At 43.0% G+C, this 13,221-nt stretch overlaps 1 protein-coding gene across 3 annotated transcripts in view; it reads left to right on the top strand.

The window, feature by feature from the left end:
* Nucleotides 1-13,221, top strand: part of DCC (DCC netrin 1 receptor) — a gene marked incomplete at its 5' end in the record, with an annotated part of 926,289 nt that overhangs the window by 685,326 nt on the left and 227,742 nt on the right. For all 3 annotated transcript variants that reach the window (XM_083402635.1, XM_083402634.1, XM_083402636.1), the window contains 2 exons: nucleotides 10,252-10,400; nucleotides 10,683-10,821. In XM_083402635.1, coding sequence (XP_083258761.1) covers nucleotides 10,252-10,400; nucleotides 10,683-10,821 — 288 coding nt within the window. The remainder of the gene's footprint in view (nucleotides 1-10,251; nucleotides 10,401-10,682; nucleotides 10,822-13,221) is intronic.

The following is a 13,221-nucleotide window of genomic DNA, read 5'->3' as shown; positions in this document are numbered from 1 at the left end:
AAAATAAATAAACCCATCTCCCTGTGATAGACAGATGCCAGCAAGATAATCCCATCACCTGCACTTTGTCAATACATACTTGCCAGTCAGCCTGGAATTAAATATTGCAGTTAATCATGCCGTACTGGTCTTTCCTCCCGAAAACGCTTTAAGAAGATGGAAAATCACGCACACACAATCCAAGCCGCCTGGAAGACATTATTGCATAGATCGATACAATCAAGCTACTTTTGATTCGGAACTCTTGAAAGGATGAAAAGGAAATGAGCATAACTTTTAATTCAATCTTTTTTTTATTTATCCTGTATAAATTAGAATGGGGAAATGTAGAGTAGGGGTGGGGAACCTCAGGCTCGGGCTTCAAATGCGCCTCCCCCAGCCCTCTCTATCAGTCCCTTGGGCCTCTTCTCAGGCCACACCCCCTTCCCAACCACACCCTCTGCCCCAAGCCACACCCCTCACTGGCCTTGCTCCATATCCTCCTTGAGTGCTCTTGGCTGAGTGGAATGTGTCCTTGAAGAGTAATGACTCTTGCTTGCCTGGGTTGAAGACAGAGACAGGTGTGCGAGTGTAGAAACTCTGTTGCATCTGTTGGCCTGCCCATGTTTGCTTCTGGCACGTGGCCCCAAAGAGGTTGCCAAGAAGGGAATGTGGGCCTCAGGCTGTAGAAGGTTGCCCCACGATTGCTGTAGAGAATGGTGTCTTTGAAGATCAATACATTTCCAGTGTGCAAATTTAATTAAATGTGTATAGGCATGCCACAATCGAAGAAGTTGTTTTAATCTATGGTGTGGAATTGCTTTAGTACAGGGATGGCTAAACTGTGGCCCTCCCAACGTAGAATCATAGAATCATAGAGTTGGAAGAGACCACAAGGGCCATCGAGTCCAACCCCCTGCCAAGCAGGAAACACCATCAGAGCACTCCTGACATATGGTTGTCAAGCCTCTGCTTAAAGACCTCCAAAGAAGGAGACTCCACCACACTCCTTGGCAGCAAATTCCACTGTCAAACGTAATTGGACAGCAGCTCCCATCATTCCTGGCCTCCGGCCATGCTGTCTCGAACAGGTAGCTGTTGGAGGGTCACAGGCTACAGTCAGGTTAGTACAGAGTATCAGTTGTACTCCATGGTCCATCTCACTCTGTTGCATGAAAAGTGATGGATAATGGATCATCAGGAATTCAGGCTCAGACTTCCAAACCTCAGATACTTTAGGTAAAGTATTACTTTGTAAATTACTTATAGGTCCTCAATAGAATAGAATAGCGGAGAGAGAGAGAAAGCGCAGATGGGGCTCATCAACCTGGGAAGGTAGCCCATATAGGAGAAGGAAAATTCTGATCCTAACCCTATGCTGCCTTGTGGAATATCTTCAAGAGAAGAAAAGGCAATGGAGTAAACTGTGCACAAATCCAGAGGGAAATCCCTAAGATGCTTGGATGGTGCCTTGTATGCATCCTTCTGGCAAGTCCTGCAGCCTAGCTGGTGCCAAATGTATTGTTCAGCTTTCCTTTGGATCACATCAGCAAGACCCAGAAGGGGATCTTGTCATCTGGGCATCCCAGGACCTCCAGGAACACAGTGGTTGGACTTCATCCCTGGAAGTGCACTCCATTTTCTCTCGAGACAAACAGATGCCAACAATATATAGAGAAATAGCATTTTCCAAACCTATGAGAACTGATTTATAAATTATAATTGGAGGAGCATTTCAATTTTACATCCTCCATTTGTTATTTATACCACTGTAAATATATGAGCTACCTTCCTTTAGAGAGCTCCCTCTTCTCATCTATTGTGGGTAGGTGATTGTATTAAGAGTGGAGTTTACGAACCCAGAGTGGTGGATTAGTAGGAGGCAAGGCCAGAATGACGAATCAGGCAAGAATGTAGCAGGCAACACCCCTTAGTGGTGTTAGGATTCCTGCTCCGTGTTTGCAATCATGGGATTGTTGTCTATCACATGACAGTGTATGTTTTCATTCCACAGTGTGGGAAGTGACAGAGACAGGATGTTTTGATATTACTGTGTTCCATGAAGTGGGACTATTGTCCTTTGTTTTCTCTTTCTTTGCTGGCTGATGAGAAAGAGGAAGGAGCTAAAGCAGAATGCTCCAAGTGTATTATATGTAAATAAACGTAGATTAGCAAAAATGCTGTGTTACTGAGGTCTGTTACGCAAACTGCAAATACTCTGTGGATCCCTAAGTGTGCTGATGCTTCTTGGTATCAGTCGCTGTGATGTTCGGGCTGATGAAAGCTTTTGAAGCTCCCGAACGATCGACTAGGAGGGAGAGAACATGCCAGTTGGGCATGTGTCTCTGCCAGGGTCCTACACGAGAGTAGGGCGATCCTAACAAGTGGATGGCTGAGTATTTGGAGATCACAAGAGAACCTCAATTTATTTATTGTTGTCGCATTGCCCACTACTGTGCCCCAGCATACATTTTGTTGATGAGCTAACCCACCCCCAAGTTACATGGGGCTAAGACTGGGGTTTTATTTTCAATACTTCATGGGAAGTATTTGTTAAAGAGATTGTCTCAGAAAAGGTTCAAGGTGAGGGTGCTTTGCGCCCACTAATGGGTGGAGGCTCCAAACTTTCCTTATAGAGCAGCTCATTCTCCCTGCCTTACAAAATAAAATGCACTCCAAGTGTCCACCATTTTGGTTTCCCTGCAAAATGGTGGCTGCCAGAAGCTTTCGAAGCTTCTGATAATGAAATTGTTTTAAAAATTGAGTGAGCCAGCACGGCGGCAAGCCAAGAGTTAATTAATGTCACTTCTTTAAAGATTCCCCAGAGTTTGCCAGATGGTTTAACTTGTTAATGGCCTTGTCTTTAACTGTAATTATTACTAAGTAGATTAGTTATTACCTGACTCATGTTCATTTTAATTTAACTCAGGGATAAAATAATAATAAAAATAAAACCGAATAGTTTTCCTTAAAAAAGAAAAAAATCCTACTGTCTCCTTTGAAAAGCACCAAAACATGTAAGACTCTAATAATAACCATGTAACTCAGAGTGAATTTGAATTAGTCTATATCTTCTTTAATCCCCAGCAATAGCATCCAAAGTCTCTTAGCAAAAGAATGCCTGCAAGTCAAGAACATGTTCTACATTCAAAGGCATATAATAATGTTGAATACCAGGAAAAGTATTAAAAATATCCCTGAAGGATTACACCCCTCTCCTCTCCCAGCTCCCACATTTGGGGCAAGGCTTTTACCCAGCTAACACTGCATGAGTGTTGCACCCTATAGACGCCTATGACTGGATTTAACTTTCCAGGGATCATTTACCATTTACCTAGTCCCACTTACTTGTGAGTAAGCTGCATTGAATTCAATAGGATGCACTTCCGAGTAGGATAAATTCAGTAGGATGTAGTTATGAGCTTAGGGTTGTGCCAACACGTAGGATCGTGTCAAAAACATATATGGGTGGTCAAAGATACCCTAAGTGATACAGGCAGCAGTAGAGTTCAGTTCTATAGGAAGGCTTTGCTTTCTCCTTGGGGGGGAAAAATTATCTTCTGCTGAGGAAGACATTTGTTTTAATTGTACTCTGTTATACAGAAGCGTTTCTCTGAGGCCTAATGAGCTGCAGCTTATATTTCTGCAATGCCCTTTCCATGTAAACTTTTAGCTGGCACAATTATAGCAGCAAAACAACATCCGCAATCATAATAGCATCAGCAATTAGAACAGGAGCATTCCGAGCAATTATCTGCAAGGATCCCCTCCTATTTAGTATAGCTACTGTATGGCAAGGAGTTCTTGTTCAAAACAAAGCAATCTGAGCTTTGGCCACCTAGTTATACATTATCTGCTTGGCTTTCCACAATGATCTCCTAATTTGTTGTCCAGTTCTCTACTTCCTCCATTTTTTTCTGAAACTGATCCTACACTGTAAGGCTTGCAGTGATTTTCATAGACTTTCCGATATGGAAATCCATTAATTGTATGGACTGTACAAAACTTGTATGGTTTTAAAAGAGGATCAGACCCATCAATAGAGGATAAGGCTACTCAATAGGCTGTGCTCCAGATTTAGCAGATGCCTGAGCCAAATCAGACATCCTCAGAGGACCTCAATATTGCAGTTAAAGTGGTACCTCTGGTTACAAATGCTTCAGGTTATGAACTCCGCTAACCCGGAAGTAGCTGCTCCTCGTTGAAAACTTTGCCCCAAGATGCGAACAAAGATCACGGGCCAGAGGCATGCACACAGCAGGAGGCCCCATTAGCAAAAGCACGCTCAGGATAAGAATGGTATCAGCTTAAGAACGGACCTCTGGAATGAATTAAGTTCATAACCAGAGGTACCACTGTATTAATATTGCACAGTTTGAAGTGACCAAAAGCATAAAAACTGACTCCAAAAACAAAACAGTGTCTCTCTCCCCCGTTCCAGTCTGCCTTAGCCTGCCTAAGGCTATGCAGCTCTTTTTGGAGAGCCATTTGTTCACTGTTGTGTTCAGAAAAAGACTAACAGCCAGGGCTTTTTTTCAGCTGGAACTCGCCAGAACTCAGTTCCAGCACCTCTCAGGTGGGCACCATTGCCATTATAAGAGATCAAAGGAGGCATTCATGGTGAGTTCTAGCACCTCTTTTTCTAGAAAAATAGCAACAGCTAACAGCTACCACCCTTTCAAGATTGCGAATATGCAACTCAGTAGCTTTGTCACCTGATCTAAGGTTACAACAGTTTAGAGTAACAGAAAACAATCAACAGGTAATTGGGATGGAAAACCTTGGCCAAAAGGAAACGGGATTGGAAAATATGGACCTGGGTATGAATTAATGAATAAACAAAAACTGAACAATTATGGGTGCCTGTCTTAGTATATGGCCACAGCAAAGAGACCCTTGAGGGAATAAAGATCAAAAATATATTGTTTCTCAGGATTGGAGGCAAAGCTGGTGTGCTGGACAGGAGAAAGACTATTGTTGACTTTTATCAATAATAGTATTCAGAGAACCTCTTTCTGTGCGGAAGGAAAATGAATTTGAATTTGCCCTAAATCTGCCTCTGCTGACAGCAGTTCTCCTGTATCTCCAACACTGTTTCCAGCCACTCACAGCTTCAGGGGTTGGGATCACTGTTGGTCTCCAGTTCCCATCAATCCCAAGCAGAATGTCCAGTGGTCTGGGAAGATGGAAGATGTGGCCCACCAGAAGAAGAGAAGAATTTGGATTTGATATCCCACTTTATCACTACCCGAAGGAGTCTCAAAGCGGCTAACATTGTCCTTTCCCTTCCTCCCCCACAACAAACACTCGGTGAGGTGAGTGGGGCTGAGAGACTTCAAAGAAGTGTGACTAGCCCAAGGTCACCCAGCAGCTGCATGTGGAGAAGCAGGGAAGCAAACCCGGTTCACCAGATTACAAATCTACCACTCTTAACCACAGATTCTCCATCCCTGTGCTACCCAAGGCAAGCTAGAAGTTTTGCAAAGTGCCTTATTCCACGACATGCTGATTTAAGCAGTCAAGAAAAAGAAAAGAAAACAGAATATGCTGAGGCACTCCAGAGTGCTGGAAACAAGTCTAGAGAACCGTGTTCAAAGTGTGGTTTTTAGAGAAAGAGATAGATAACTGAGGGTAAAGTTGAATGTAAGTCAATGAGATCATGTCACAGGGATCAAGAGAGAGGGGAGCATAGCTCATTGGACCCCAAAGCTTCCCTATTATTGGAGTGTGCCCATGACTAGTAAATAATAAATACCTTGTTAATCTGTGCTTGAAGGATTCTCAAGCTACTGCTGCATTGATCTAACATTTGGATCCCCTTTCAACAGCTTGGTTTGGACTTGGCTTTTAAAGAGCACTGTATTGTTGGGAAAATGCTAGTTTTTTTGACTCCAGCCTCTGTGCCATAATAACTCAAAGAAGGATTTAGCTTCTAGCTTTCAGATTCTTTCAGCAAGCAGGTTGTTTTGGTTTTTCTCCTTCGATATTTTTCTTTTTTAAACCATGGGACACATCATCTTCTCCATATGAAATATTTCACACTTCAAACTGGCTGAAAGGCCGCGGTCAATTTCCCTTCTTCATCTTTAGGTCCATCAAAGGATGGTTGTGATTAAGCGGGCCTTGAGTAGCTTGGCTGTGTGTTTTGTTCACTTTGGGCCTGACATAATCTGAAAGGCTTTGGCAATTACTATAAAGCAAAACAGATCTAATCTCTCCCTTCGCGAGAGAACACAAACAATTTTAGATGCTTTTGAGATTATTCCAAAACTCCCGTTTGATGGTCTACTATGGAAATCTATTTGTCTTCTTCCAGCTCTCTGTGCACTAGCCTAAATCTGCCAGCGGGGTAATGAACTTCTTATCTTTTGAATACCAGAGCTGGAATCAGCGTAATCATCCCTGTTGTGGTTCAGGCAGGGAACGAGGAGTCTCTGATGTTTTCAGCAGATATGGCCCAACCATGTTTTCTTTCCATGATGGCATTATCAATCTCCGCCTCTCCCAGCCAGTCTTTGGTTTGGAGGGTTTCAAGACCTGTGTTGCCTTCCTCAGTTACAATCTCCCCCATTACAACCTCTAGGACCGCCTTTTCCCATATAAACTGCTCCAGACTCTGCGTTCATCGTCTGATGTCCTTCTTTGTGTGCCGCCTTCTCGTGTTGTCCAGAGGGTGGCAACATGAGAATGGGCCTTCTCTGTAGTGGCTCCCTGTTTAGGGAATGCTCTCCCATGGAGAGTGTATATATTTTCATGCACCGGGAAAAATGTTCCTCTTTGACCAGGTGTAGGACTGATTAATATTCTACAGCCTTTTAAATGTATTGGTGGGAAGTTGGGGTTATTGTTTTGCTGTTTTGCTTTTACTTTTTTTTATCCTGTGTTTTATTCTGAGAACCACCCTAAGATGAAGGGTGGTATGTAAAGCTAATTAATAATAATAATAATAATAATAATAATATGAATGAATGAATGAAATCTTTATTGCTAAAAGCTATAAGCCGCCACAATTGGTCACAATGAATAAAATACAAATAATTTAAAACTGAACAGCAACAGCGAAGCAAACATACAAAAATGCATAATAATAATAAAATAATCATAATCATAAATTGCCCCATAAGACCATTTTGACCAAGCCACACCCATTTGTCCTATATGATCTCAGGTGTGGGGCATGCCAAATATAGGGGCAGACCAAGTATGTAGCTAGGCCAAAAGGGGGTTTGAGCAGCCCCATGCATAGCCCCATGCACAGAATATCTAGACTCTGATCATTGGGACTTGCACAGTACTGTGGCTTTGCTTGCACTGTTTGATGTTAACCTGCATTGCGGGGATGGGGAAATGGGTTGCCTGATGTCTTTGCAGCATCAAGTGACTGGCAAGTGTGTGTTTCCACCTGACCTTCCAGATGTAGCCCACTGGAGGAAGTGGAAAAGAAGGATCCAGCCCACCTGCCAGATTCATTTCAAAGATGCCCCAATGTGAAATATATTCTTAGAAGCACTGTAATATTTAATTGGTCCCACAAGGGTCCCAATTTAGCTCATGACACCATTTTCCCCAAACCACAGCCACTTGTGCTATCATTATATCACAAGGGGCATCTTGGGCATTGCTTGAGACAGCAAAATGTCTTGGGACAGTCCTGAACATAAAGATCTTGGAATGAGGATCCCAACCTGTATGGATCATCAGCAAAGGTGTGTGTGTGTGTGTGTGTTGTTATTTTCTCTCTCTCCCTTGCCAAATGTCTTCTAAACATGTTCAGAGCAAAGGAGCAGGGATTTCATTACATTAATAATTACATTGCCTCCAAGTCTTTTGAAGTTGCATCACCCCCACAGAAGCCCAGAAGCGGGTTTTATAGAAATGTCATTAAAGCTGTTAAGTGCAAGGAGACAGAAGGAGATGAAGTAGGGGAGGGGGGGAATCGCACACCCACACACTATCAAGGCATGCTCTCTCTATTATGAATAAAGTCAAATGGCTTCATAAAGGGGTGGTGCTGGCAGTGTTTTCAGTCTGGAGGATCAGGACAAGGACTGGCGGCTTTTCCTTCAGCTTTTGATCAGGGACATTTATCCTGTGGGGCATTAGGCAGGAAGGAAAGCCATGACTTGGGTCTACCTTCTCTTAGGAAGACACAGCCACTGGTCAGGTAGGTTCCAACATTCTTTGTGTACTGCATGCCTCATCTTCCTGCCTGGTGCCTCAACCCCAATGGCCACCAATTGCATTGGACCACTCCAGCCTGACCCACAGTGATCCACAGCTGTGTGTACCCAACTTATCTGAGGCACTCTTTATATGCTCAGTTTGGCTCAGGCCTCTGCTGAGTGGGATGCAGAGCCCTAGTACAGGCATCTCCCCACTTGCGCACAATGGTCTCACTCACAGCCTTGTTGCACAGTGCCAGGACATCCATCCATCTATCCATCCATCTATCCATCCATCCATCCATTCTAACCTGAAATAGTGAGAGAGAGCTGGAAAGTCCTTGTTGCTTAGGGGGAGATTCTCCCCAGAACCCAAAGAGGATGTCAGTGATCCAGAAGTCCAGAAGAAAGACTCCAAGGGTTCCAAAATGGTGCAAGGGAGCTCTCGCTGCTGCCATGCTACCCTACTCAACAGCTGTTGGGTGGGAAGCTGCATGTACTGCAGTGGGTTCCCTCACTTGCGTGCATTTTGCATATGTGCACAGGGGCCCGGAATGTAACCCCCGTGTGTGGGGGGGAGTGTCCTGTATTCAAACAGAGGTTTGATGGCCTGTTATGGATCCATTAGTTGCGTCCTCCATTAGCAGGAAGTTGGACTTGAGTCTCTTCCAGCTCTACAATTCTATATTCTTGGGGAAATAGTCTAATGTACAGTTTGTAAAAAAAAGAGATTCTGACACAGCTTCAAATCAAAAGGAACTTTTAAAGGAGAGGGAAAGCAGACCATAAATGTTAATTTTCAGTAAATTGTTATTTAACAGTGGGGAATCTATGGAATTATTGAAGACTTTCTGCACGCTGAGGAACAAAGCACATTAGTTCAACTGCCTGTCTTGCAACCAAATGGAAAGCTTGGGGAATTGAAGAACCAACACTCTCACTCTATTGATTTCACAACTGAGTATTAATATTAAATGCCTTTTAAAGTCCATTTGTATTGTGTGTGTTTTATGACATGAGGCTGTCAGCTTTTCATTGATTTCTACTTTTTGCATTTAAAGACTGCACGGGAGGCAAAATGGATAATGCATGCCTGACTATGTCTTTTTTCCTACAAAGAAAGCAGGAAGTTGTTACAGGCATTTAACTTTACAAATGCCTCAAATGGGAGGGATAATGAGAAAGCAATAATTAATATTGCTTGCTCACAGTAACGTAACATTGAAACATCCCAATACTCTCCACCACCCAGGGTATCTGAAGAAGAGTGCATGCACACGAAAGCTCATACCAATAACTAACTTAGTTGGTCTCTAAGGTGCTGCTGGAACGCAGGTGGTGCTGTGGTCTAAACCACAGAGCCTAAGGCTTACTGATCAGAAGGTTGGCGGTTTGAATCCCCGCAACAGGGTGAGCTCCCATTTCTCGGTCCCTGCTCCTGCCAACCTAGCAGTTCGAAAGCACATCAAAGTGCCAGTAGATAAATAGGTACCGCTCCGGTGAGAAGGTAAACGGCGTTTCCATGCACTGCTCTGGTTCACCAGAAGTGGCTTAGTCATGCTGGCCACATGACCCGGAAGCTCCCTCGGCCAGTAAAGCGACATGAGCGCCACAACCCCAGAGTCGTCCATGACTGGACCTAATGGTCAGGCGTCCCTTTACCTTTACCTTTAAGGTGCTACTGGAAGGATTTTTTTTAAAAAAATTATTTTATTTTATTTTATTTTATTTTATTTTGACCCAGGGGCATAGGAAGGGGGGTGCGGTTCACACTGGGTGTCATCAGTAAGGGGGTTGACAAAATGACAAAAATATGAGTTAAGTGTTAGAGTGTTAGTGAATTTTAAAGCATTCAAATCCAGCCACATTGCCTCACTCCCAATTTTGTTGAGGAATGTCACAGGACTACAGGGGGAAAGATGCAATAATTGAAAATTCCCTTCCTCTTCCACTAGCAGGTGCCTGTGATAGATCAAGGACACTTCTACAAATGGGAGCGGGGGACTCCTTTCATGGGTGGAAGGACTCCTTTGGAAACAACCCCAAAACTCTTAATTCCCAGCTTTGCTTTTGTATAACGTAATTCTTGTTTGTGTTTCTTTCAACACAGTGCAAGTTCCAGGACCGGTAGAAAACCTGCGGGCTGTATCAGTATCACCTACCTCAATTCTTATTACGTGGGAACCCCCTGTCTATGCAAATGGTCCAGTCCAAGGTTATAGACTGTACTGTACAGAAGTAGTTACTGGGAAAGAACAGGTGAGCAAATGAACACATGGACACAAAACTCCCAAAAGACAATGAAGGGAGGGAGGGAATCATTCATAAATTTAGTTGCCTAAATTAAATACAGGGTTTCATTGCAACTTCAAGTCCTCTTTGCAGAATCCATCTGAAATGGGATAAGTTCTCAAAATCCTCACCACCTAGAGCTGAAATGAAGAAGTTTTTAGGAGACCTCAAAAATGAAGGCATCTAGCTAATATTATCTGTATAACAATTTGGTGCAGTAATAATTTTCGCTGTTTCCTTTGTGCGCAGAATATAGAAGTTGATGATCTGTCATACAAACTGGAAGGACTGAAGAAATTCACAGAATATACCCTACGATTTCTGGCTTACAATCGTTATGGACCTGGAGTTTCAACTGAAGACCTGACAGTCAGAACCCTTTCGGATGGTAAGGCAGAGCAAATAATATACGCACAGGAGAGAGGCGGGGGTAAATGGGCAGAAAGTGGTACGGTCTGCATCTTTTCTTATGCCAAGCACTGCCATTGTGAATTGCTATTCATGCATCAAAAGCTTGATGGATTGGCCCACTGTGGAGGAGGGGGAAACCCTATGAATTGACTGAGACAGAGTGGTAGGTTGGCTCAGCCCTTTGCTCAGGGTTGCCCTTTGAAATGGTTGTGAGGCGTTAGCCTCCAGAAAGTATCTGCAGGTTTGGATATCTGGATGGGGCAGCATAGGACCACAAAGAAGACTGAGAGCAAGCAGGAATAAAACAAAAGAGTAGAACCCACATGACCCAAATTCCGGAACCATTAAAATAGCCTATTTCAGTGGTTCTCAAACTGTGGGTCCCCAGATGTTGTTGGACTACAACTCCCATCATCCCTGACCACTGGCCATGCTGGCTAGGAATGATGGGAGTTGTAGTCCAACAACATCTGGGGACCCACAGGTTGAGAAACACTGGCCTATTTAAAGCAACTCACCCAAGAGGGAGCTTGAGTTGAGCTCACGAACAGCTATATCCAGAAGTTACAAAGGTGGGTACCAGTGCAGAAGAGGGGAAGAGTTAGTATCACATTAGTATTTCCCTAATATTCCAGATCACTGAGTCAAAATGTGATGTCTTAGTATGATAAAGAGGGGTGGAAGAGAATTTGTTCGGTTTCCACTTTTAAACGAACCAAAATAATCAGCACCTGCCCGACTAATACACAGATCAAAACCCAATCATCCTTCAGATTTCACACTGCTCCAAATTTTCGGATACAATTCTTGGCTCAAAAAAAAATAATAAAAAGAATCAGAAGGCATAAAAATGTGCGTGTTTTAGAATACAGAAATGTATACCTTGAGAAAAAAATGTGTATTTTTTTTTTTAATATACTGAATTATTTAAAACAAATCTCGAATTAACGCATCTGGTTGGCCAATGTGAGAATGGGTTGCTGGATTAGAGGTGCCATCGGCCTGATCCAACAGACTCTTAATAGTAGTAGTAGTAGTAGTAATAAATAATAATAATAATAATAATAATAATAATAATAATAATAATAATAATTTATTTGTATCCCACCCTCCCCAGCTGAGGCCGGGCTCAGAGCAGCTAACATCAGGAAAAAAAGGAAAACACACACACACACAATATGCATAAAAACAGACATCAATTAATTAAAATACATCTTAAAATTAATTCAGACAAGTTAAAATCTGGGCAGGTGGCAATTATCAGGTTGGAATTGAGAGTGGTTAATGCCTGCTGCCATACATCACTACTGGGAAGTGATGTAAGTGATGAATGGAAGTGAGAGCTGGACCATAAAGAAGGCTGTTCACTGAAGAATCGATGCTTTTGAATTATGGTGCTGGAGGAGACTCTTGAGAGTCCCATGGACTGCAAGAAGATCAAATGTATCCATTCTTAAGGAAATCAGCCCTGAGTGCTCACTGGAAGGAGAGATCCTGAAGCTGAGGCTCCAATACTTTGGCCACCTCATGAGAAGAGAAGACTTCCTGGAAAAGACCCTAATGTTGGGAAAGATGGAGGGCCCAAGGAGAAGGGGACGACGGAGGACGAGATGGTTGGATAGTGTTCTCGAAGCTACTAGCATGAGTTTGACCAAACTGCGGGAGGCAGTGGAAGACAGGAGTGCCTGGCGTGCTCTGATCCATGGGGTCATGAAGAGTCCGACATGACTAAACGACTAAACAACAGTAACAATACTTGCTGCCAGGACCAACTGTTTCCACTGATCACACAAGGACCTGTGAGCGGGTTGGGGGCCTCCTTCGAGCTTGTTTTATACAAAGGAAAGTAAGTCAAACTGCATCCTGCCCAAAGGCCTTGTGTCCTTATACATATTTTCACACATTTCCTGACCCTTGTAATTGCTGGCCTGACCCCAACTTGAATGTGGGATGGTGATGGCAGAAAGACTTGGAATTGATCGCTCTCCCTTGATTGCCTTGCAGTGATAATCTGTGGTTACTTGAATAAAACCTCTTCAGTAACCACAGAGGACTGTATGAGATAGCCATTCATTTCATAAGGCTACAAATATCCTTTTCAAAGCTAAGTAGATCAAACCTCTTTACAGATGTTATTGTAAGCTGCACTGTTTATTACCTTGTAAAAGTTAATTTGTGATACCGCTGCCTTCTTTTTTTGGAGAGCTGGTCTATTATTTCCACCGTTGACATTTCTCTAATACATTTTCAAGTGGCACTTTCACCTATCCATCTAATTGAGATACCTTTTTATACTACAAAACAGACCTTGGCAGAATAAAATACCTCATGCGTATAATTATGAAAACAAAACATACACACACACACACCCCAACAC

This window comes from Podarcis tiliguerta (genome assembly GCF_965153285.1).
Source record: "Podarcis tiliguerta genome assembly, chromosome: 11".
Lineage (NCBI taxonomy): Eukaryota > Metazoa > Chordata > Lepidosauria > Squamata > Lacertidae > Podarcis > Podarcis tiliguerta.
The sequence above is the reverse complement of the archived record's forward strand: the minus strand, read 5'-3'. Positions and strand labels throughout refer to the sequence as shown.